The sequence below is a fragment of the Mastacembelus armatus genome, chromosome 7, assembly GCF_900324485.2.
Source record: "Mastacembelus armatus chromosome 7, fMasArm1.2, whole genome shotgun sequence".
Taxonomy (NCBI): Eukaryota; Metazoa; Chordata; class Actinopteri; order Synbranchiformes; family Mastacembelidae; genus Mastacembelus; species Mastacembelus armatus.
In genome coordinates, this window is record NC_046639.1 from 85596 (window position 1) to 110947 (window position 25352).

General features: G+C 39.6%; 2 protein-coding genes across 4 annotated transcripts; one reads left to right on the forward strand and one right to left on the reverse strand.

Moving 5' to 3' along the window:
• Positions 1–3611: 3611 nt before the first annotated feature.
• stat6 (signal transducer and activator of transcription 6, interleukin-4 induced) lies at positions 3612–25352 on the forward strand. Of its 3 annotated transcripts, XR_004463124.1 has the most exons (23): positions 3614–4218; positions 9215–9360; positions 9575–9719; positions 10096–10176; positions 12996–13191; positions 14600–14700; positions 15138–15286; positions 15469–15585; positions 15719–15886; positions 16380–16467; positions 16554–16676; positions 16968–17060; positions 17785–17988; positions 18058–18152; positions 18247–18380; positions 18803–18952; positions 19690–19750; positions 19866–19928; positions 20515–20625; positions 20725–20866; positions 22614–22805; positions 24534–24724; positions 25011–25352. XR_004463124.1 is itself a non-coding variant. In XM_026333720.2 (20 exons), the coding sequence occupies exons 2-20, from the start codon at positions 9227–9229 to the stop codon at positions 20783–20785; spliced, it is 2265 nt and encodes a 754-aa protein (XP_026189505.1). In that variant the 5' UTR covers positions 3612–4218; positions 9215–9226; the 3' UTR covers positions 20786–21711. The 3 variants fall into 3 exon arrangements, 2 of the variants coding, with proteins under 2 accessions (XP_026189505.1, XP_026189504.1); XM_026333720.2 differs by lacking the exons at positions 22614–22805; positions 24534–24724; positions 25011–25352 and having other exon boundaries at positions 3612–4218; positions 12996–13182; positions 20725–21711; XM_026333719.2 differs by lacking the exons at positions 22614–22805; positions 24534–24724; positions 25011–25352 and having other exon boundaries at positions 20725–21711.
• On the reverse strand, positions 24032–25321 carry mipa (major intrinsic protein of lens fiber a). Its single transcript, XM_026333723.2, has 4 exons — positions 24962–25321; positions 24546–24710; positions 24336–24416; positions 24032–24217 (listed from the first exon to the last, which is right to left on the reverse strand). The coding sequence occupies exons 1-4, from the start codon at positions 25319–25321 to the stop codon at positions 24032–24034; spliced, it is 792 nt and encodes a 263-aa protein (XP_026189508.1).

Genomic DNA, 25352 nt, shown 5'->3' on the forward strand with positions numbered 1-25352 from the left:
AAATTACAGTATATCCTATTTTTTCCTGTCACAAACTCAATAGCGTAATTCACAGAGTGACATGATTGTGTAGGTAGAACAAACTATGTGGAAAAGTGACACAACTCTAGCAGAACACTTTTCACTTTTCACATTTCACCACTTAACATAGCAAATTCAGATAGCCAGTGTTTTAACAAGCAAAATATCTAATGTTAACAATATACCAGCTGGAGATTAAAAATACAGTTTGTAAAGGCTATAACTCAACTCAGTGTGATGACTATGCTGTGAGGTGATAACGTGCTAATCCATTTCTTACAGACCCAAACAGTAGTTCCTCTCTCTTATGTTTAAATTTCCTGAGTCACTTCCAGCAAGTGACTGAAAACAACTTTGTCCTTTTTTGTCCGGACCGATTGCTGTCCTCCAGGAAGTCAATAATTTTCTTCTCCCTGCTGATTGGAGGTAATTAGGTGAGCAGAGTTTGTAATTGGATGATAAAAGATGCTAATGAGCTGCTGTCCTATTTACTTATATTATGGCAGTGAATAGTAGGGCATAGCTCTGTCAGTTTCCTCACCATGATTCAGATTTACTAATTGAAAGATTAGTAATTGTAATTGCAGAGCATCTTTTCAGCATGCACTCAACTTAATGGTGTTCATATCATTCTTCAGTGTGTGTTTCATGCAGCAACTCCGTGACAAAAAAATGAAAATTATTTATGGAAACAGGCGTCATAAAAAAAAGGTCATTCCCTGAATCTCACTCCACACAGACACACTCCTCCTCTTTACCGTTGCTGGGGCTGCATTGTCCAGGCCTTGATACTGACAAGGTTGACATCAGAGGAGAGCTCTGACACTGGGTGAGTTAGGACTGCCAGCTGTTAGCAATCAAGTCTATTTTGAAGTCAGGGACACAAGGACCCCTAGGGCCAAAGCAGCAACTAGCCCCACCCCTCAGCACCCCCATCCCAGCCTACAACCTTCAAGCCCCCTGGTCCCACAGATATCCTGCACAGCTGTATTGGTTCCAGATGCAGCAAGCCTGTGACAAGCACCCTTTACCTAAGAAGACCCCAAAAATGACCTGCAGAGAGTGATAATGCAGGAAACAATAATAGCACAAACGCTAAGATGGATAATATGTTTCAATATCAAACCTGTAATCAAGAACTAGCTAAAAAATAGGAATCTCTGTCAAGATCTAAATAACCATTACATTTCTTTAATTTAAAGGTTTTACGTGATTTTCTCAAACTCTTGTCCTTGTCTGAGGAAGACAGCATATAATAGAGAGGGAAATATCACAGCAAGCTGCTTTTAGAGCAGAAGATCAATGCTGTTTAAAATCAGATATTGGATCTCTATTTCCTGGAAGGTGTAGCTCTCATTACAAATATTGGCCTGAATACTAAAGAGTCTAATCTTTATGGTAAAAGGGGACTGAGTCCATCAGGGCTACAATATTTGACAGAGCAGCAAAACCAAAAGAGAACATGGAGAAACCATAATCATTAAATGATGTTTGCAGCTTGCATCCAGATGAACAAGCTTATAAAATACCTAGAATAAGTGGAGAAAAAAGAAGGCACATTGGAAACTCCCCAGACTTTTAGAAAGAAAATTAAAATTAAATCTGTGCTGCTGAGCTGTTTCTGTTTTGGAAAGGCCCATCAAAACTGTCAGGAAATTGGATTTGACAGGTGGAATGTCATGGTAAGATGTCTTGTCTTGACCCCTCTCACGTCACTAACATGCAATCATTGAATAAATAAATGATAAACAGCTATGTAAGAACATAAACAGATTCATATTAAAGAAGAACTGAAACTAAGGCACCACAGGGAGAATGCCAGAAGGATCTGACGTTGCCAGATGTGGCTCAGAGTTTTGAAATTAAAAAAGACACAAATCTACATGTTGCTTCATGGTGAGTATTCTGCAGATAATCATGTGTGATCTTTATTATGGCACCTAATTTTAAACAGATACAGACAGAATATACTGAAGACAGGCAGGTTCTAGGTAGGTCTATACTTCCCTCGTGTGGCCGCACCAAGAAAGTGTAAGAACACGTGATTAGTAGGACTTTGGAAGACTTGAATCCAGTCATATTAGATCCTGAATGATGTTACACATATTAAATACAACCTGAGTTTACACAACCATAGAAAGGCACCTAAACACAGAATAATCTTACAACAATAAAACCTGACACAGCAAAGCAGTAGCTGGACTGTGACATATTAGGCAGATCAATGACCCCTGGTGTCTCCACCTGAGAAACACTGGAAATTTATTTTCAGCTCTGTTTCCTATGAAAAACAAACAAGCAGTGTGACTTACATACCAAATAACTAATTTGTGCAATTATATTAATATAAAAAATTAATATGCATAATTATTGTACATTTGTACCAATCAGTGAATACATACATATAGTGGGTCTTAAATATATGTACTGCATATGTCAATGAAGCCTATATGAAGTGACAGAGTGACTGGTCTGGGACAATACATGTTCATGTTCATAATCATGGTTGTTGTTGTGTATCACATCTGTGTGAACTAGTGAGATATTAAAGTATGGCTAGTATTCAGATAGGTTAATACAGATGAAAGTCCTGTAATTAAATGTCAGTAAAAGAACATGTAGGCTATTAGTATTATCAGCAAAATATACTTGAGTATTAAAAGTAAAAGTACTCATTACCCAGCAGAAGAGCACCTGCAAATATTATCTTACATGTTACAGTATAGCAGCACGGTGGATTAGTGGTTATCACTGTTGCCTCACAGCAAGAAGGTTCCTGGTTTGAAACCCATCAGGGGCCTTTCTGTGTGGAGTCTGCATGTTCTCCCTGTGCTTGTGTGGGTTTTCTCCAGGTACTCTGGTTTCCTCCCACAGTCCAAAAACATGTATGTCAGGTTGATTGGTGACTCTAAATTGCCCATAGGAGTGAGTGTGAGTGTGTGAGGTTGTCTCTATGTGGCCCTGTGATGGACTGGGGACCTGTCCAGGGTGGACCCCTGCCTTTCACCCAAAGAGAGCTGGGATAGGCTCCAGCTGATCCCTGGGACCCTGGTTAGGAATAAGGGGGTCTAGATGATGGATGGATGTTACAGTATAATTCATTTAAAAAACTTGAGTAAATGAACTAGGCTATACTTGCACTTCCCCACTGGAATAAAGTTCACTTCGTGACAGTGGTGCTGGAGTCATGCAGTAGTTATGTTAGATTATAACGTGAACGGAAGCAACAGCTGGACCTTAGATAGGCCACAACTGCACCCAGTCCTTCAAGGAAAAAATATACAACACAATAACCTCATTTACCAGAAAAGAGTAAACCTAAAACCTTGACTAGTATATTAACAACTCGAGGTCACACTGCCAGATACTGCTGAATAGTATCGGCCTGATGTTTTCTGTCAGTCTGTACCGTTGGGAAGAAGTCCGACTTGAAGCACTGCCATCTGCAGATATGGTATCATGTGTCTCAGTAGGCTTACTGGAAGTTGCAGCATCTGGTGAAATGACTCACCATTACTCCGCCTACGTTTCGTTCTGTGGAAGTTTACCAAGCCCACTAGTCTCCTGTAATTTCAGTTTTAAGTCTACCACATTTTTACCTTGTTAATCCTAGTTGTCTCAGTCTGGAGACATTAAAAAGGCTGCAGAGTGCACGCAGTCACTGCTGTGTGATACATGAATACATGAATAACAAGTAAACCGTGTAGACAGTAAAGTAAGACTTGGATCAGAAAAGACGCGCATTTGGATTTTCTACATTATCGCTTTTTCTGCCCTGGAGGAACCCCCCACTCCCTCTCCAGTCTCTATACAGGATCATATTGCTCAACAGGAGCCCTGCTGCTTCATGCTGGGCTGGTCTTGTCTTGGTCATGTATGAACTTGAACGTGAGGGCAGGAAGTAAAGCGCGTTCCTCCGTTTAGTGGCACAGCGTGCGTAAGAGGGAAGTGAGCCTAACCTACTTTCTGCGTTGGTAAAAGTTGTGTGTGTCCTGTGCGAACTGCTCGGAGCCCAAAGTTAATTTCTCCTCGGATTAAACGACGAGAAGTGTAGATCTTTTACAGTGACGCCGTTTGGGTGCAGGGACGTGTTCAGAAGGACGATCGGCCTGACGGAGTACTTATGAGACAGAAGAGGAGGAAGAGGCGACGGATCACAGCGTTTTTCAATGTTTTGAAATTTCTGGTTAACTGAAGGTAAGAGTCACTGTAGTTGGTTTTATTGTGCGGGTTTTTCTCTGGTAAATAGTGGGAGCTGCTGCTGACGGGGCCTTGTCTGTTGTGAGGGCGACAGTGTAGGCCCGTTAAATGGGTTTGTTTGCGTCTGTGTCTTGTTTTGGTTAGTGAAAAAAAGGGCAGTTGCAGGATGTATGTCGGCCTGGAGCGCAGCCTTATTTCATCCTGCAGTTATGCAAACCATTAAAATGATTATGTGTCGTTTTTTCCCCTCGGTCACCAGCTAAAAAAGGCTCCAGCTGTGCTTTTGGTCATTGCCTTGTCAGACATTCCCTAAATTGTGGAAGGGAGTTATGTAATGAGAAAGACAGCAAGAATATTATCTTGATCAAGTCCCTCCCTCCAAGCTCTGTGCCCCAATAAGCACATTTGTTTCATTTGCTGTACTGTTCCTAGAAATCAGCTATACAGCTCAACGCGGATTATGTGGCATAAAACCTGCACTGACGGCATCGATTAGATTTTAATATAGTTAGTTATTTCTTACAGTTCACGTCATCTCATGCCACGTCATAGCTCCTCAAACAGCATATTATATCATATTCCAGGAAAACTCTAAAAGCAGCTATTTCCACATGGTCAAGTATATGCCAATAATATCATCTATAGCCTAATTGGGTTGCTTTGTTCATCTCCAATGGAAAGGCCTAACTGACTCCATGTGAGATTTTTTAATGCATGTACAAACAACCAAGAACAGTGTGCACTGAAAATTACTCATTACAGAATATTTGAACTATGCCGAGTGCTTCCTGCATGTGTACAGTCCTGATGAGTAGTCCTAGACAGAGCCATTCTGATTCCTGAACAATGCTGTACTGCACCTCCAGCACACCATGAACAATAAGGGGAAGTCTCTTCTTTTCTTTTTGTAATGATTAAATCACGTTGTTTTATTGGTACAGACATTGCAGCTGCACATTTTAGCTTATTGCATTTAAAACATAACTGTCAGTATAGTCCTTAAAAATCCTCCATGATTTATTAACACTAATTTATTGTCATTCAGTTTACTTTTTGTTTTTGCTGCCTAAATTATACAGTGACTAATGCATGTCTGTATTAGAAGAAGAATCCCTCGTCCTTTTCTTATTCTTTGTAGACATCTTCCTTTTTAATCCTATTAAGGTTTTAATTTGAAGAGTTTCACTAAATAAAGATGACATCTAAGGATAAAGGATGTTGTATATTATCCTGTGAGGAAAATTTGGGATTTTAGGCCATAAACAAAAAGTTTACTTGACTTGTGTCACGTACATGGATTTTTGGGCATATGACTTGTAAGATTTGTGCTGTTGTGTCAGTGAAAGGGTGCTTTCTGTAAGAAAGGGGAGCAGATAACAGTGACAGCACACCACATTTTCTTTTTGCAACCAGGTTTCAAAGGCTTTAAAGGTAACACTTAGCTGTAAGAGGTGAGAAATGCTCCTAGAGAAAAAGACAATGGAAATCGGTTTGTCTTGTGTAGCAATGCTGATGCTATTCATTACCATTATAAATAGTAGTATGTAGCAGGGTATTTCTATTTCACCAGTATTTCTAACTGACCAGCAGATTGCCCAATCCAAAAATATAATATAATATAATAAATAGAATTATATATCCCCAGATGCAGTGAATGTAACCATTTTAATTACCTAAATAGATAATAAAGGGAAGTGAGTCAATACATTTAATTATACCATAGGTTATTGTAGTTGCTCTATTGCACAGGTATTTCTCATTATGCCCCGGGAGATGAGTTTTCTGAATACCGCCACTGACAGCATACACTATTTGGGCTATTTCTGTACTTCAGCTCAAATCTGAATGATTTATTTCATTTTTCGGTATATGATAATAAACTAAATATCTTTGGGTTACTGAATATTCAATCAAGTAATTTGAAGATGTCTCCCTTAGCTTTAGGATATTAATTGACAGATTCTGAAAACGGTGTCAGATGAAGCTGACTGTTGGTGAAGAGAGACTTGACAACAATCCCACATATCCAGTGAGAGTGATAAAGATCTATAATAAGAAACTAGAAGAACAAGAACTGCAACTCATGTTATGGCATCTGAGAATTGGTGCTGTTGAAGGAGCAGTGTAGTTACACCATTACCATTAAATGATTCACAACAAACAAACTATTTATGGCATTGTTTCTGAAAGCATCCTCATTCTTGCACAGCAGAGCATATCTGCAGCTGGAGAATGCATAATCAGGAAGACATTTGCTTTTAACAAAAGAATAACAGAACATTTGACTTTAGGTACAATTGAGGCTTCCCCTCTGTGCAGGATGCCTGGAGCATTGATTTATTGATTTGTTGGTTGGGAGGGAAGCTATAGTGCAGCTGCCAATGCGGGTTAATGTTTTAGATTATGTCCATTTTGCAGCTGCGGAGTTGCTTAATGGTCTCAAATGGGTTGCTCTAAGATTGCAGGGCTGAAGGGTGAACAATTTGTAACTCACACTGCATATTAGCAAAACACATGTTCCATCACAATTTGACCAGGAATGTCTAAGCTGTGACTACAACAGAGAACTGATTATAAACTGTTGCATAAAAGTGTACCAAGAACAGTATTTGAAACATCTACCCATCTGTACCAGACATTTGTCCAGGTGTCCAACTTGGTGGCTCATAAAGCAGCTTCATAGAGAGAACCAAAACTTCATCAGTAAGCTTATCTTACTGATAAGCTACTGTATATGTGCTAGGTCTTTGCTGTTGGCGTGTCTAAGGTCTAATACTGATGTACCATACATTCTGATATAAAAGCCAGCATTTACATAATGGTCAAATAAAGAGGTGTTATTACTTGCCTAATCTAACAGATCACATGGGAAATTCACTCATGTTCATCTGGGATAGGGTTGTATCAAATCTAAAGTCATACACTTAAATCTAAATCCTTTTCAATCCTTTATTGAATCTTTTTTTAGGCTGTTTAACAATTTGATGCAAAATGAAAACATTTGTAAGTTATAAATATAGTTTTCCTGCATGACAATTTTATACAATTTCATTCAAACAAATTCCAGCTGTTCTGTGTAACAAAAGACATAACTTGATTTTTTAGAATTGTTTTCTAAACATGTTCGTAACAACACTAGTAATTTCATCTGTCATTTTGGGACCAACTAAAAGACAAATATCTGTACACTGTCACTAAGAAAACTACATTGCTAGAAAGGACAGGTGGCACTTAAAGTAAAAAATTTGCAAAACACCAGGTGTAACTGTTGGTGGACTGTTTCTTGGCTGGCCAGCCTTGTTTTGACGTTTCCGTCCTGTTAAAAGGTGTTTTGTCAAGATATGCATCTCAAATGAAGACTGGTTGGGGTTAGGGATAAAGTCTGGCCTAGAGTGAACAGACTCAGTCCTCTTGCTACAGTTTCCTGACTCTATATTCATATTTGGCCTTTAGATGTAACTGCTATCAAAATAAGCACATAAACATGTTTCCCAAATTGTCACAGGACTTCTGGGGAGCTATAAGTTTCTTATTCTTTGTTTTTGATAGATAAAAATTCACAGTCGAAATGCTTATAACAGTGTCCTTGATTCTCGTATGGTCGGTTCGTTCTCAAAAGTAACATGGCCCACATTCTTTCAGTCTGACACAGCAGGAACAGGGAATTGCTCCATGTTGCATTTTAGCTATTATGACTTACTATGAGGATTTTCCTGTTTGATCAAATTAGGAAAACCACTTTGCCAGTGTTAAACCAAACACAGCATTTGTGCAGTTTTTCCTGGACCAAAATAGTGTTTGTGTTAAAACCTGCATAGACCCACACTTGTCCTAGCCACAGTGCAGTTTCCACACAGGAATGGGCGTATGGGAACTGGTGTCCAAATATATTTTGGCAGATTATGAAAATAATTGTCAGATGAAGCTGAGTGTTGGTGAAAAACAATAAATACTCAAATCCCTACCTATCTTCATTGTAAAATTATCTTCTCAAAAAATGTAATGTTATAATTTAGAAACATATATATTAAATAGATAAAATACAGAATATGTTTCTATCGATATTAATATGATCTGGCATGCATCATGATGCACCATCACCATAAATGCTACTGATTGCAGAGCCTACACTGTATATCACACTGTGTACTACACTACTGGTAGGTCACATTAGCGGACTACTAAATAAATATATGCATCATAGCCTACGTATATTAGGACTTTGGCCATTACTGAAGCCCCCTTTTAACTCCACCTCTTAATAAATATTCATCCTATTAATAATGTAGTCCATCTCTCCCTCACTTTGCACATGATTACGCTTGGATTTGCCCTGTCCATTGCGAAAATTGCACAAGATTTTTGCATATGCCCATCACATAGGTGGTTTAGACTAGAGCTTCGACAGTGGCCTGTTTCAGGAAATAGAGCATATAATAACAAAGAGACTGCAGAGAGATAATAAAGTAAAAATGCTCATCAACATCAATGAAACTAACTGGAGGAGGTTGTTACACCTATTAATTACCATGAAATTGTGATAAATTGGTGAACAGATGTTATCACACTATGTGGCACTTTCCACATGTGGGAAGCTGATAAGCTCACAGGATATATCTGTGTGCTGACAAACAGTTTTACAGTTGTGGACATTGTTTGACATGCTTGCAGTAATTTTGAAATCTTTTCTATTTTCCTATAGTCAACAAAACCACAAGATTAAAGCCAACAGTTAATTAATCTTACCAATAAGTGTTTGTGTATCCAAAGATAATAATATGTGCCATAGACTGATCTCCAAAAACCGGTAATAAAACATGGTGTGGGCATCACTGTTTGAATGCGTCACGTTCTTTTATTAGGATGAACATGAGCAGTGTATTTTGATTTTCACTTAATACTACACAGGTCGTCCTTGTTCTGTTTGGTTTTGCTGTAATTCAAGAATGTAGTAAAATTGAATAGTCATGTATAATGTCCCTTTTATTGGTAGCCCTGCGTGATCATGGCCCAGTGGCTGCACATGTCACAGCTGATTCCGTGCCTGCCTGACGATACTGTCAACAACCTCTATCCACCGCCTGCCTTCCCCATTGAAGTCAGACATTTTTTAGCTGACTGGATTGAGAGCCAAAGATGGTATGACACACGTGCAAACACAGACATATACAGTACATGCCTGCATGTATATATTTATAGTGTATGCATGCTGAAGTTTGAGATCCTACTAAATATCGTGTGCTTTGTCAAATGTGGTCTTGTGTATGTGGCACTATATGCACTGTATTTACTTTTTGTAAATACATGCAAATACCATATATGCATTTACGTGTGTGTGTGTGTGTGCTCACAGGGATGACTTTGTTCTGGAAAAGGTGGAGATGGAGAGCCAGGCTCGTGCTCTGCTGGAGCAGACCATCAGCATGCTGCAGACAATGGCTCAGCAGAACAGCAATGTTGTGGACAGGATGAAACTGATGGCGATCAGCAGAAACATGGTACAGGGACTGGGTCGCTCACAATAAGATTTATGTTCCTGCCAGATTGTTGGACGTTTCGATAAAACACTGTTAAATAAAATTTTAAGGGGCTGCAAGTGGGTGTAGCAGGTTTGGTTGTCTGAGACCTCTGACATAACTAGAGACATCAAGATAGTGTTTTCATATGAAAGTATTCTAATTTTAGTCATTTAAGGCCTTTAGGTGCCCAAATCTACTACTACTACATACATGCAGTTTTATCCTGCTAAAACATAAATGCAAGCAAGTTCCCATGAGATACAGTATATGCTGTCTATAACAATTGTATACTAGTAGCCCTGCAGTAGCATTATGAATTGTTTTTAGAATTTGATAAGATATGTTTGCTTTACAGACTAGGTTTCAGCAGCAGCCTCTACAGTTTGGAGTGATGGTCAGAGATATCCTCAGGAAGGAAAGGGTTCTGCTTAGCACGGTAAAATCATTTTTAACAAAAAACATCTGTGTTTACTCTAACTGCAACCTAATTAGCTGCATTAGCTGATCATTTTCTATGGTTTTATTACAGAGTGTAGATTATAGATAAGTCAGGACTCCACTCTAACACCACAAGTAGAAATCACAAAACTGCACTGACCAAAAAGGCCAATTCCAAAAAACTGGGACACTGCCATCAATTTCAAAATTACCTTATTTTTTTGTTGAAATGGTACATTTCTCATTTTAAACATTTGATAGGTTTTCTGTGTTCTACTGTGAAAAAGAATCTGGGTTTATGAGATTTGCAAATCATTACGTTCTGTTTTTATGTAGATTTTACACAGCATCCTAACTTTTTTTGGAATTGGCGTTGTACATTGCCAGAAAAAGTCCAAATGTACCAAATGAGTAACTGAACTTTAAACTCTTTCCCAATATTTTCCCACATAAATCAGTTTTCTAAGTTAGTCAGGACTTTTGTTTATTTCTCTCTGCTTTTTTTAGTGATGCATTAGATTTTATTGCAGTGTCAAACCAGTGCACTCACATCTGGCGCATATCACAGAGAAGCTCACATTATGTACTGATTCCCAGGAAATAAGCAAATTCTGGCAGCTGTCTCTCAAACTGTCAGTACATATTTGAATGTATCAGCAGTAATAATTTCTGATTGCAGTTCCAGTAGCAGTTATGATTCAAGTTTTACACAGGGAAAAGGACTTTGTACTGAGATCTACTAGAAGCAGATAAAAAAATTAGATGTCAGTCCTTCAGTGAAATTAACTGTTTTAAAAAGTGGATGGCAATAAGCTTTACACAATGTGTTTTTAATTACAAAACCTCAGCATGGTCCGTAAGTTCAAAAATAATAAAGTCATCACACCAATATGAACACACAATACATGTGCACACTGGTTTCTATTATTATTCCATTGAAAAAAGACACTCCTCACAATAATCAAGGCTAAAAAACTGAACTTATGTTGTAGCCTCCATCTCAGTGTCTGACTCAAACGTCATGTTTTCATCCTCCAAAACCATCAAATTATGGGAACTGTTCTAACTCAGATTTTTTTTGTTTTCATCTTAAGATACAGTTAATTTGTCTTCTAGATAATTTCCCACAATAAAAGTGAATGAATAGTTGCTGCAAGTATATTACAGTGGGTACGGAAAGTATTCAGACCCCTTTAAATTTTTCACTCTTTGTGTCATTGCAGCCATTTGCTAAAATCAAAAAAGTTCATTTTATTTCTCATTAATGTACACTCAGCACCCCATCTTGACAGAAAAAAACAGAAATGTAGAAATTTTTGCAAATTTATTACAAAAGAAAAACTGAAATATCACATGGTCATAAGTATTCAGACCCTTTGCAGTGACACTCATATTTAACTCACATGCTGTCCATTTCTTCTGATCCTCCTTGAGATGGTTCTGTTCCTTCATTGGAGTCCAGCTGTGTTTAATTAAACTGATTGGACTTGATTAGGAAAGGCACACACCTGTCTATATAAGACCTTACAGCTCACAGTGCATGTCAGAGCAAATGAGAATCATGAGGTCGAAGGAACTGCCCAAGGAGCTCAGAGACAGAACTGTGGCAAGGCACAGATCTGGCCAAGGTTACAAAAGAATTTCTGCAGCACTCAAGGTTCCTAAGAGCACAGTGGCCTCCATAATCCTCAAATGGAAAAGGTTTGGGACGACCAGAACTCTTCCTAGACCTGGCCGTCCAGCCAAACTGAGCAATCGTGGGAGAAGAGCCTTGGTGAGAGAGGTAAAGAAGAACCCAAAGATCACTGTGGCTGAGCTCCAGAGATGCAGTAGGGAGATGGGAGAAAGTTCCACAAAGTCAACTATCACTGCAGCCCTCCACCAGTCGGGGCTTTATGGCAGAGGGGCCTGACGGAAGCCTCTCCTCAGTGCAAGACACATGAAAGCCCACATACAGTTTGCCAAAAAACACATGAAGGACTCCCAGACCATGAGAAATAAGATTCTCTGGTCTGATGAGACCAAGATTGAACTTTTTGGCGTTAATTCTAAGCGGTATGTGTGGAGAAAACCAGGCACTGCTCGTCACCTGTCCAATACAATCCCTACAGTGAAACATGGTGGTGGGAGCATCATGTTGTGGGGGTGTTTTTCAGCTGCAGGGACAGGACGATTGGTTGCAATTGAAGGAAAGATGAATGCGGCCAAGTACAGAGATATCTTGGAAGAAAACCTCTTCCAGAGTGCTCAGGACCTCAGACTGGGCCGAAGGTTCACCTTTCAACAGGACAGTGACCCTAAGCACACAGCTAAAATAACAAAGGAGTGGCTTCGGAACAACTCTGTGACCGTTCTTGACTGGCCCAGCCAGAGCCCTGACCTAAACCCAATTGAGCATCTCTGGAGAGACCTGAAAATGGCTGTCCACCAACGTTCACCATCCAACCTGACAGAACTGGAGAGGATCTGTAAGGAAGAATGGCAGAGGATCCCCAAATCCAGGTGTGAAACACTTGTTGCATCATTCCCAAGAAGACTCATGGCTGTACTAGCTCAAAAGGGTGCTTCTACTCAATACTGAGCACAGGGTCTGAATACTTATGACCATGTGATATTTCAGTTTTTCTTTTGTAATAAATTTGCAAAAATTTCTACATTTCTGTTTTTTTCTGTCAAGATGGGGTGCTGAGTGTACATTAATGAGAAATAAAATGAACTTTTTTGATTTTGGCAAATGGCTGCAATGACACAAAGAGTGAAAAATTTAAAGGGGTCTGAATACTTTCCGTACCCACTGTAAATGTTAATCTATTTCAGCCGCCCCCTCCAATGAGCAACCCTCAGCAGTACCAACAGTACCCAAACAGAGAGTCCTCGTTCCTCAACCTGCAAGATGTTGACCATCTGGTTCTGAAGGTGCTGCAGCTTCAGGAAGTTCGAAAACAAAAGCACCAGCTCCAAGAAGATCTCAACTGGGAGAGGCAGAACTTTGAAGGTTTGCGATGTGAGAGAGGTAGGCTCCGATTTACCGCAGTCATGCTGTGTCTTGTGGTCACCTACCTAAAATACTATGGACTGTCAGGAACCTCTAGTGACGTGAATGAGCTTACATAATTATTTTAGTTCTTTTTTTTTCTTTTTTTTTTTCTAAAGGTGACTTTCTATATTAACTCATGGTTTCCATTCATTTTCTGTTTACTTTTCAACCATTTCTATCTTTCATTTATTATTTTTTGTCTGTTTTCATTCATTTTTTTAATTTTAAATTTATTTTATTATTACATTTTATTATTATTATTCATTATATGTTTGGGTGACTGGTAAACTGTGGTGTGCAGTTTTTACTGTTGTCTTCAGTGTCACTAACCACATTAATTAATCAAGCAGAAATGTATACAGCAGTCTTCCTGTTCAGTTTTATTTGAAGGAGATTTTGTAACATCCAGTATTAAATGCCACAAAACCAGTTCTACCAGTGGACCAAGGTAGAAACTATCACTGAGATCATGACAAGTATGGCTCAGTCATTGGAGTAGGAAAGAAACCTTATGTTTTTTTGTGAATGGCATGACAGAGGGGTAACATGTAAATATAAAACAGTGATGGGAAACCAAGAGTGGAGTCCTGAGATCTTGCCTCATCTCATCATTGTTCCTGATTGGCTTCCTAAATAGACTCCCTTCACAGTAGACATTGCGACTTTTCAGAACAGAGGAAGCACTGGTGTATTTAACATTTCATTGAGCCGGAGCCAGACCTCACTGCTGTTGTTGGCTTGTGCATGCTTATTCACTGACTGTCTGACCGGGACAGTGAAACTTCCACTACCACTGCCTTTGTTGCATTCTTCTTTCTACTGTTACAGCCCGAGCTGCAAGGCTTTGTTCTGGGGTTGTATGTGCATGTCAACTGTGAGTGTAGTTTGTTTGTAGACATCATCAGTCAAGGCTTTCGACTGTTTAAAACCCTCCTCTGTTTTACACATGGAGCAGCTGTTAGTTAGTCTGTGTGGTCCACCTTGACATCCTCTGTGGCTGCCTCTGCTTTTCCTGAGCCACCTGCGTCATAATACTAATCTGACATTTTCTAAGATACTGACATTTTCAGTTTTCTGTATACCATTTATGTATTATCATACAGGTCTGTCTGGTATTGTGTGGACCATGTGTGTGGCATGTTAACATGTTGCTCAGCCTAACGTGTTCTATCTGTCATAGTTTACTCTGACATTAGCTTTCACTGTACAGTGTGTAATAACACATACTCTGTCAAAAGTGACTTAGTTTTTGACAAGATGAGTGCTTTTGCTTTCCTCTCAGAACAGTGAGAAGCAGTGAAAGCCTACTTTATGTTAAAGAAATGCAGTAGTATGTTGTAGTGCACAGTAGATTCAACATGTTGTTGTTTTATTGTTTGATCAGGCCCAACTCAACCAAATGGACTGGACCCCAGTTCATCAGAAATCCAGAAACGGAAAAATCAAATCCAGGACATGGAGTTTAACGTGAAAGTGTTGTTCACGGTGAGCTTGGCAGTAGCTGTCAGTCCCACTGTACTGCCAGCTTTGAAAGAAAAACATTTTTCATATAAGTTTATGAAGAAAATGAATTACCGTACATTGTCAAAACAATGTGTATGAACAGCAGCTGATTTTGCCCAAAACTAGAACTAGATGTTTTTAAAAGGCTGATGTTAATTATCACTCTCAGCCTCAGAGCTATTTCATGAATTCAATCTTAAGACACCAGCCTTCTTTCTGCCCAAGTGCTGAAACAACTGGTCAATTGCTAGAAAAGTGATGTGGTTGAATGTTAATTTAAAACACCTTGTAACTTCATGAAAACATATGTATGTAATCAGGCATGTAATATTTCTGAAATGCTGATATTTACTGACATGCACAGTCATACGTTTGCTTGTGTGTCTTAGTATAATGTGTTTGAATAATGGTTGTTGTAGAAGAGTTTCGAGCTGCTGAAGGAGTGTGTGGACTGTCTGGACCAGTGTCAGACTCGACTGATCAGCAGACTGAAAACGTGGAGGTGGGAACAGCACAAGGCCACAATCGGACATCCCTTTGATGATAACCTCAACCCCCTGCAGACCTGGTGAGTATCTGACATGTGTTCCCGATTGTGGTTTGTAAGTTTGCTACAGGAGTCAGTGCTTGTTAATGCAACCAGTCTGATGATGTTGAATTACATAACATATTCTGCTTTACTGGTTTCCATATTTGTGTTTTCATTTTCTTTTCTCATCTCTCATTGGCTATATTAATATTCCCTTTTAGGTGTGAACAGCTGGTTGGGGTGAACGGGAAGCTGAGACAGGAATTGATGCTGATAGGGGAACCAGTCCCAGAGCTCCAGGAGAGGCTGGGGAAACTTCTGCAGGTTCTCATTCAAAGGTAGCATATTTAAATGGCCTTTTATAGTTTTGATACCTAATTTTAAATTGAAAGCTGTCCTCTTTGTTGCTCAAAAACACCATTCAAAGAGAAAAACACTTGTCCACACTCATTTATCTGATGTCTCTTTCAGCTCTCTTGTAGTGGAAAAGCAGCCCCCTCAGGTCATTAAGACTCAGTCAAAGTTCTCCACTACGGTGCGATATCTGCTGGGGGAGAAAGTGGCTCCCGGGAAGCCTGTGATGCTGAAGGCACAAATCATTAATGAAATACAGGCCAGGAACCTGGCCGTTGTACCAGCGTGAGTCGTATACACAGCACAGCAGGGAGGACAGGAATCATGTAAAAAGTTTTAACATATGAGTTTCATGTGGCCGTTACAACTCCTACTTTCACCAATGGTTTGGTACAAAGGGTAACTGGTAAATCAGCATACATACACCAGTCTAGCTCCATTATCTTTACAATAATTTATACACTACTGTGACATCATAGTAAGTTGCTATTTTAAAAAAAATCGTCATTGGTTTTGCTTCTGACATCTTCTTGTGGCAAAATTTATGATTATATATTACAGAATATTTCTGTTACGCAAACTGGATCATATGAAAAGAATTTGTAAAACTGTACATTAAGGCTGACCATCTTTGTTGTTTAGCATTCTGTAAGCCCAAATTGTGAAATAAAAATAACAAAATCTAACATTTTACAATGGGTTTCATTTAGATATTTACTGTTTGATACTTCTATGTAAGAGAACTTGACAACACTCTCTATCTTATGTACCTTTGTAGTGATAATGTCGGGGAGCTGATCAACAATTCAGCCATCTTAGAACACAACACCGCCACCAAGAGCACATGTGCCACTTTCAGAAATATGGTATGTACTGGTCTTGATTTACCATCCTGCATTTAATTATTATCATTTAATAATATTGAATTATAACTCTGACTCTGGTTCAACAGTCCATCAAGAAAATCAAGAGAGCAGACAGAAAGGGATCAGAGTCTGTGACAGAAGAGAAATTTGCTCTCCTGTTCTCTGCAGAAATCACTATCACAGGCTGTGACACTCCCTACAGGATACAGGTTTGGTCCTTTCCATTGTTCTGCCTTATCCTTAACAGTTTTTACAGCCTGTTACCTAATGGAAGGTAAATATGTCAATGTGTTTTTTCCTGTATTGCACTGAACAAGTTTTTACTATAATTTTTTAAATCATACAAGCTTTCTGAAAAGGCATCAGCAGTCAAACATCGACTTGAAAACTAAGTAGTCACAGAAAATTTTACATTTTATAATTGCAAAGCATTTTTAAATGTTTATCTTCCATATGTATCCTTAGTTGGATCATGGCTGTAATTTTGTCATTGGTTGTAGATGATATCACTGCCAGTGGTCGTCATTGTCCATGGAAGTCAAGACAACAACGCTCTGGCTACCATCATATGGGACTGTGCTTTTTCAGAACCAGTAAGTGTCAGATGTTTGCTTTGCTTGGATTTTTTTTATCTGCTGTTGTTTTCCTGTCTCATCACTGTTTGCTGCTTTTCTGAACGCATCCTTTTTAGCAACAGCAGAGTCAGTGTCAGTGTTTTGTGCATGGTGGTTCACTGTCACAGTGTCATGGCTGACTGGGATTCTTAAATAAATCGACCCATTGTTGATGTTACCAGTAACAGCTGTTCTATTGTGAAAACGCCCACAGTTTGGACACACAACTAAATTTGTTAACCACAACAGTGAGCCAGCATGGACAATACCAGGACCCTGGTTGGCTCAATAAAGGCAATATCACTGGAAGATAATTACTATGAAGGGCTGTGAGGAAAGTGAAAGTCATGCTTACATCCCTAACACCAACGTAAAATATCATCCTTTATTGGAGACCTAAGCTTGCACGCCATGTATTCACCACTTACATTCACAATATGAAACAGGACTAACCATGAGCATCTTATTAATACAGCTTTACCAGTTTACAGTATTGAGATGAAAGTGAGCCACAGTAAGCGTTGACTAGAAATATCTGATATAGTCTGTTCACAAAATGAACCATCTGCAAGTAACAGTTGCGATGATGGTGTGTTCATGCTTCCCTTCTTTTATCCTCTCTCACTTTTTAATTTCTTTTCCACTGATGTTGTAAATGCATTTTATGTTCGCAACATGTCAGCCACTTTGTTGTTGTCATCAGGACAGAATGCCCTTTGTGGTGCCAGAGCGCGTGCCATGGAGGATGATGTACAGCACCCTTAACAGTAAATTCACTTCCGAGGTCCAGACGCAGCACGGGCTGGACCACTACAACCAGCATTTCTTGGCACAGAAAATATTTGACAAACCTGACTTTGCTGAGGACTACAGCAACATGATGGTTTCCTGGGCCCAGTTCAATAAGGTACGTATGTGTGTCTATCCTCTCGACATACACAGACTCAAATCTCACAGTGCCTTTCCAAACTTACAGGAAGTCCTCCCAGGTCGACCTTTCACTTTCTGGCAGTGGTTTGAGGGAGTAATGGAGCTGACCAAGAAACACTTGAAAACCTACTGGAGTGAGGGGTGAGCAGACGCCACAGCTATTTCAGTGGTAAATATCACGAACCTGATACAGTCTGTGTTAATAACAAGCCTTTGCAATGTTTTGGTCCACTAGGCTGATATTTGGTTTCATTGGGAAGCAGCATCTTCACTTGATTCTCAAAGACAGGCCCAATGGGACATTCTTGCTTCGCTTTAGTGACTCGGAAATCGGAGGCATCACCATTGCTTATGTGTCTGCTAGTGAGAGTAAGTGTTGGATTATCTTTTCTGTTTCCATTTGAGCTATTAGGCTGCTGAGACCCTCCCAGTACAGTAATCCAGTAATTTTAGTTCTATATTAATAAAAATGTGGACACCCACTGTATTTCCTTACATTGATGTTTTAAAGGTAGGGAAAGAATTTACAAAGGTTTCTGTTGCATTTGCTGTTAAAATTTGTACCTGAAATATTTCTACAACATAGCCTTCTGTTTCAAAATTAGACCAAATAGACTAATCAGTAGACACATAGTCCATGTTGCATATTGGTATTTTTCACATAATAGCAGGATGTAAAGTCCTGCTGTTGTTCTGTGTGTGGAACAATGTTGGATGGTTAAAGGATAAATTAATAACTCTCTCTCCTTCCTCTGTTTCTCTCCCTCACATCAATCATGCTTTTCTTCTAGATGGGGGACAGAAAATCCAGAACATTCAACCTTTCTCCAAAAGAGATCTTGAGATCCGTAGCCTTGGGGACCGCATCCGTGACATCAGCCACATAACACACTTGTATCCTGAATTTCCTAAAGATGAAGTTTTCAAAAAGTTCTACTCAGGTAATGGTTTTCATATACAGTCCATTTTACACAGACAACTTGGGGTGTATTCACACCTGGGCAGTTGTTCCGAAACAGGTACCCTAACCCTAAAGTTCGGTTCGTTTGGGCAAATGTGATCACAGCAATTGTGCTCCGATGCGGAATAAAACAAGACTCAACAGACTCATAACTGTGGTTCACACTCCAACAGAGGGGGCAGTAACGCACCCGGCTGCCAAACGTCAATCAAAACAAAAGAAGAAGAACTAGAAGAAAGTTGTTTTTTTTTTTTTGTTTTGTTCGTTTAGTGAACACTGGTACATTAGCCAGAGAAACACAACCAAACAAACTAGCCACACATGCTACTGATGCTACATGTTTGTTTTTCCCAGGTAAACAACTTCTTCTTATTATTCTTATTCTTATTCTTCTTCTTATTATTTATATGGCGGTTAGCCAACAACGTGTGGTGCATTACCGCCACCTTCTGAGATGATCTCAATGGATTCCCAGGTAAACTCTTCCTCCTTCTGAGTAAGATTTCTCACCAGTGAGAGAACAGCTGGTTCACGCATGACATTTGTTTACAACTTTGGACCACTTGGGACTGTGACCCTGTGAACACAAATGATTCGGAAGAAAAATGCAGCGATGGATGTTTTTAGCCCCCTGATTTGGAACAAAGCAAACGAGCCACAGGTGCGAATCCACCCTAATAAATGGAGTTTTTTTTATTCTGCTATCATTTCAAACAGAGCCTCAAGCACCATCCATCGGGGGCTACATCCCTGTGTCACTACGCACTAGAGTTGGCATGTAAGGAGCTATTTATTACAACTAAACTATGTAATGTGGTGGCCTTCAAGTCATTGTAAGATTAAGGGTAAACATTGGGAACATGGTATGTTTTTGTGTGTGTGTCTGTGTGCAGGGAAGCTGGCTCAGCCACATCATCACCTCCTCCTATCGCTGATAGCCCTCAGAGCTTCAGTGCGTAAGTCAACAGTTTTTTCTTTTACTTTACATCCATACCAGCTAGCGACTTATCTTTTGTGATTAGGAACATTTATGCTGTGTTTATGTCTGCACATTTGTGTTTGTTTGTTACTTCTAGGATGTCACTAGGAATCCTTGAAAGATCTTTCATGAAATTATTGACTTCTTTTCAATTGAGCTCAAATGTAGGAAGTTTTTAAAGGCTATGTCACAATAGTTGACTATTGCAAGCTGCAATTCTATTAGCTTGACTTTGATCATGCCTCATGCTATGTTCCTACACTACCCTTTACATGCAACATCACCTTCCATAAAGTCTCACAGAACCTGAAAAAAATATCTGACAAAAACCAAAGGTATGTTTCATTGCACAGAAAAATGATATTTAATAACATCATGTCAGGCATACCTGACACCTGAAATGTGTTTTAAGTGATTTCTTGATTTTAAAATGTCATGAGTGTGAGTGTCAGGGTCAGATTTTGTGTTTACAGTAAAACATGCACATTTTGAGCAGTTTGCGGTCTGAAGGGAGCTTGTGTCTCACTGGTTATTAAAGCTACCGTTCCTGCTGAATGTTTCAGGCATCATTTCCCGCAGCCATTCAGCCCCCAGGAATCCATCACTCCAGACAACCCATGTCCTACCGATATGGATTTCAACCCAACCACTCCCGTTGTCTACTCTGAACATATGTAAGTTTTAATTCTAATTTCTATACATGTAATCTATTCCCATGCTTTTAGCTTTTTTTAGACAGAGCTGAGAGGTACTTATGTGTTTGTGTCATTTAGTTCTCCAGGTAACAATATAGACATGGAATTAGAGAGCATTCTTCAGACTCTGGAACCATAGATTTGCCCCCAAAGCTGTTTTTGGATCACGAAGCATACATCAACAAGAGACCAAAGGCAGTTTCAACTGTCCTACCTATGGGTGGGTGCGATTACGTGTGCAGATGTTCCTCCATCACTTTCATCATCTATCCACAGCTTCATCTACTTTTGAGTAAAAACCTGTTGGAGAAAATTTGATTTCCGTGGGACTCAAAGTGCTGAGCTGGCGCTACATGAGAGCAGGAAATCATTTGAAGGACAAAGGAAAAACGAAAACAAACCAGACTAAAAAGTGCTGACCTCTTTTTCTGCTCTGAGGAGTACTCAGGAGAATAAGCGAGTTATCTGTACAGATTAGAGTGCTTTCCCAACCAGACCAAGACTGATGGACTCTTACAATCAAGGTGATGATAGTGGTGGTGGACTTATATCTGTCTCACTTTGCAAGTTTTTATTTTACATCTACATCCCACATTAAAGACTTGTGTGTATTTTCTGTTATTTGTATATATGTTTAGCTTTTGTTAATTGTTCCATGGTTAAGATTTTTAATTTCTTATTTTAGATGCACAAAGTGCCCTAATGCACAAAAACTTTTTTTATTTCTCTGTGTCAAAAAACTATTTTAGGAGGTATATTATTGTGGTAAAATCTAATGGTAATTTTAGTGGCTATTGATCACATCTGATTATATAACCAAAGCCAATCTTCTACAAACTAACTGGTTTTATAAGAGGCTTTGCATGATCTATCATCATTGCCATTGTTGTGCATGTAACAATATAATTGTGTGTTTGCTGTACCACATTGCATGTATGTGTTAGATGACAACCTTTTATATCTTGACTTTCAGCTGTAGTCACAAGTACTTTCTCAGTTTTTTTCTCAAAATTTCTAAAATATTTTTGTGGATTAATTAACAATAAATTTATGTCCCTTAAGTCATCAAAGTCCAGTGTTTGTGGCAAAATATGAAACACTTTATATGGAGGAATAGACTGTATGTCCTTCACTAGCAGACAGATGACCTGCACTTTCTCTCCAATATCACATAAACAACCTCATATTTGGCATATTTAGGCAAATATAGGGCTCTCCTGTGTGGAACTATCTATTGCAAAACTATATTTCTATTCTTATTTATTCTTCAGTGAGTCTAAAAGAAAACAGACAAAAAAAGGATTGGAAACAAGAATTTTTGGAATTTTTTGACATATAAAAATAATAAATCAATGGTACAGTGTGGGAGAAGGTGTGATTGCAACCATAAAGGTTGTCCATTGAATGAAAGCATGCATAACATAATTCCCTTCACTTCCATAATCCATCAGCCAAAGTGGAGACATTGCATAGCTATTATATTTCCTATCCATCCAGTTTCAACAATGATTATCTTTTTTTAAAAAAGAAAACTTTACACTGTACATCACAAAGCTTTTACAACACGAGTGCTAATTTCAAAATCACACTGAAAAAAAAAGGAAAAGTTATGTAGAGGAAGCAGAAAGAGAATCAGCTTACATGTCTGGTTCAATAACTGCCGTGGTGTATATTGTCAAAATGCTGACTTATCTCAGCACCTCGTCCCCTTCCCTCCATCCCAGCAGCTTCAAATGTCCCTCATTAGAGCAGAACAAGATGGCTGCCTCAGAAACAAAGGGAGGAGGTAGGGTGAATGAAGGAGGGATGGAAGAGAGGGGGGAGACAGTCCAATGCAGTGCTTCAAATTCAAAGTTCACTCTTCTGGGGACTGTATGAAAATAAAGGTGTACATACATCACTCTGTACAAACACACTAAAGATTTCAGTCGCCTCGTGGTGACCTTCTCTCTTCTCCCAAATATCAGGTAGGGGCTTGTCCAATAAAACTCACTCCTGGAGAGCCACCCAGCTCAGTGTAGAAAAGAGAAGGCACCAGGTGTTTGCCAACACCAGCAAGAAGCCACCACACCTCATGCAGTCTTTCATGTCTAACCTCGAGTTGATGTAACAAAGACTCTTCAGCTGGAAAAAGCTTGTTCCTCATGACAGCTTGCCAGGTTTGTTCTCTTTGTTTCGCCATGGCTGACATGCAAAGGTAAAAGCAAACCATCAATCACACAGCTGTACATGAATCTGTCGTCAGCACTGCTCCAAAGCTCCAGGGACAAAAGCATTTCAGAAAGTAATTTAAAATGTAACCCAACACAAATGCTGTTTAAATGTGATATAAACCTGCAGATTTCCCATTTACAATGCGAAGTGTAACAGATTTGGTGGTGATTATACCATTTCAAATGCTTATAATTCCAACGCCATTAAAGACTGAGCTCAGGGAAGAACAGATTAATTTGTGTTTTGTGTTTATTCTAATATAAATATGAGTATGTGCGCTTCACTAGATGAGACACAAATTTTAAACAGAATGAATTTGGCTTTGGAGTCAAATGTATAAATTACCTTCCTCTGCTATAAAAAGGGATTAATATAAAATCTGTTTAACTTAAGTTGTATTTTTGCAGTATGAGTGAACATGAGGAAAAGCAGCAACTTTCCCTCAAATAAGGTTGCATGATAAATGAAAATTATGATACAGAGACAATGCTTTGGTGCAACAAAAAGTGAAAAGTAAAAATGATCAATTAAAACAGGCACACACTCATTCATATGCACACACACGGATGCACACTCCCATTCTCTGTCACTCTCTCTATCACACACACACAACTAAAAAAGAATGTTAGCCAAATAAATACTGGTATAGAACAATACATACATGTAATCTAAAGGTCTTGAAACAAAACAAAAGGCGAGATCACACTGAATCAAAATGGAAAAGCACGCAGAAGCCCACTGCTCTACTGTAGCTTCACTCCTAGCAGACTACAACATAGGGAGAAAACAAAAAGAGACAGAAAGGGAAGGAAAGATAGGGAGGCCCCTGTCCTGAGCAGTTATAGCCACCTGGTCAGCCAGGAGTAACTGACTCCCCACACCACAGGGCACAGGGTGCTTCCTCAGTGGCAAGTCTTCTTCTAACCCTCCATATTTGTCCTGCAGTCCAAAGGGAGAAGGAAAAGGAACAATAGGAAAAGGAGGAATGGTCAGGGCTATGGGTACCCCGTCACTGTAATTCAATAGGTCCAGTTCTGGATTCACAACAAGGGATTTGGGATCTATGTTAGCATGTGTGGAGGCATGGAGGAGGTTGGTTGCCAGGAACTGCGCAGGCTGTGACGTGAAAGGTGAGGAATGGGGGTCAGAAAACAGATCTTCAGCTGCAGGCTTATAGAGCCTGTGTCTTGAGCTCGATGGGCTCTCCCCTTGTTTCTTGCTGGCCCTCAGCCTCTGGGGGTCGGGCACCCTTCAGTGTGGCAATTCTCTCAGAGAGGCCACGTATACGGGGGAACAGCATAAAGTCATAGATCAGCGCACCTATAGCGCCACCAATCATTGGTCCCACCCAGTAGACCTGTCATTAACAAACAAAACAAGAGCAGAATGTATGGGCAATTCTGAAGAGGTCATATTAATATGGTTAATACGGTTTGTTGTACTAAAAAAAATACTCCAGACAGAATCATCTTTACCCAGTGGTTTACAAAATTCCTGACAAGGACAGCTGGGGCGAAGGACCTTGCTGGGTTCATTCCTGCTCCAGTGTAATAAATCTATGTCAAAGACAGAGAGAGCAGTTTAGGGTTAAGACTATAGAGTGTATGCAGCATAATCTAATGCTCAAACCCTTATTTGAAACTAGTGAGCTGTTTCACATTTCTACACCCTAGGTTGATTCTTACCCCAAGAAGGTGCCCGATGAGCACAGAGAAACCAATGGCCAATGCAGCAGAGCCCATGCGTCCATTGCGCCTGTCATCAGTCACAGCAAAGATGCAGATGACAAGCTGCAGAGTAAGGAAGATCTCCACAGTGGTGGCCATGCCCAGGCTGACACCTGGCTGCAGCTGCAAGATTCAGGGTCAGTGACAGAGTAATGCAATTAATGATATGAGTGTATACATTTAATACAAACAGCATGGTTTTTAATGATCAAACACAGTATAGTATAAATGTCCATTACAGATTTTTGTCTTTGAATAACATTCTGTCTGGCTTCTCAGGTTTATGATTTGTGCTGCTACTAAATATAGAATTGGCATGAATGTATTAGTAGTAATAGATAAAGAGTATTACAGTGACTGGCGGGTAATCTTACCATGTTGAGTGCCAGGTTTCCCCTCATGTTGCTGGGTGTGACCCCATAGAGCACAGCAGCACCTGCCAGCGCTCCAAGACACTGGGCTATGATGTAGAAGAATGCACGGAACAGGGACATCTGGGAGCCAATCAGGTAAGCAAAGGTAACGGCCGGGTTGATATGACCTCCACTGATGTGGCCAATGGACTGGATGAGGGTGGCAGCTGCCAGCCCAAAGCAAAAAGCAATATGGAGGACATTATGGGGCCCAGTGGTCCAGCGGAGGGCTGCCCCTAGCCCAAAGAATACAAAGAACATGGTACCATAGAACTCAGCAAACACCGCCCGCCAGAAAGACATGGACCTGAACTCCCACATGGTGACAAAAGTCAAAAAAAAAAAACTCTAA

Bases quoted from the DNA above. Each gene is read 5' to 3' on its own strand.
- mipa (XM_026333723.2), bottom strand. From the start codon at position 25,321: ATGTGGGAGTTCAGGTCCATGTCTTTCTGGCGGGCGGTGTTTGCTGAG. The intron at 24,417-24,545 runs GTAAGAATCAAC...TCTTTGACATAG, and splicing joins TCATCGGGCACCTTCTTGGG to ATTTATTACACTGGAGCAGG. The intron at 24,218-24,335 runs GTAAAGATGATT...TGTTAATGACAG, and splicing joins GGAATTTTGTAAACCACTGG to GTCTACTGGGTGGGACCAAT.
- stat6 (XM_026333719.2), top strand. From the start codon at position 9,227: ATGGCCCAGTGGCTGCACATGTCACAGCTGATTCCGTGCCTGCCTGAC. The intron at 15,586-15,718 runs GTAGCATATTTA...TGTCTCTTTCAG, and splicing joins CTGCAGGTTCTCATTCAAAG to CTCTCTTGTAGTGGAAAAGC. The intron at 15,887-16,379 runs GTGAGTCGTATA...GTACCTTTGTAG, and splicing joins AACCTGGCCGTTGTACCAGC to TGATAATGTCGGGGAGCTGA.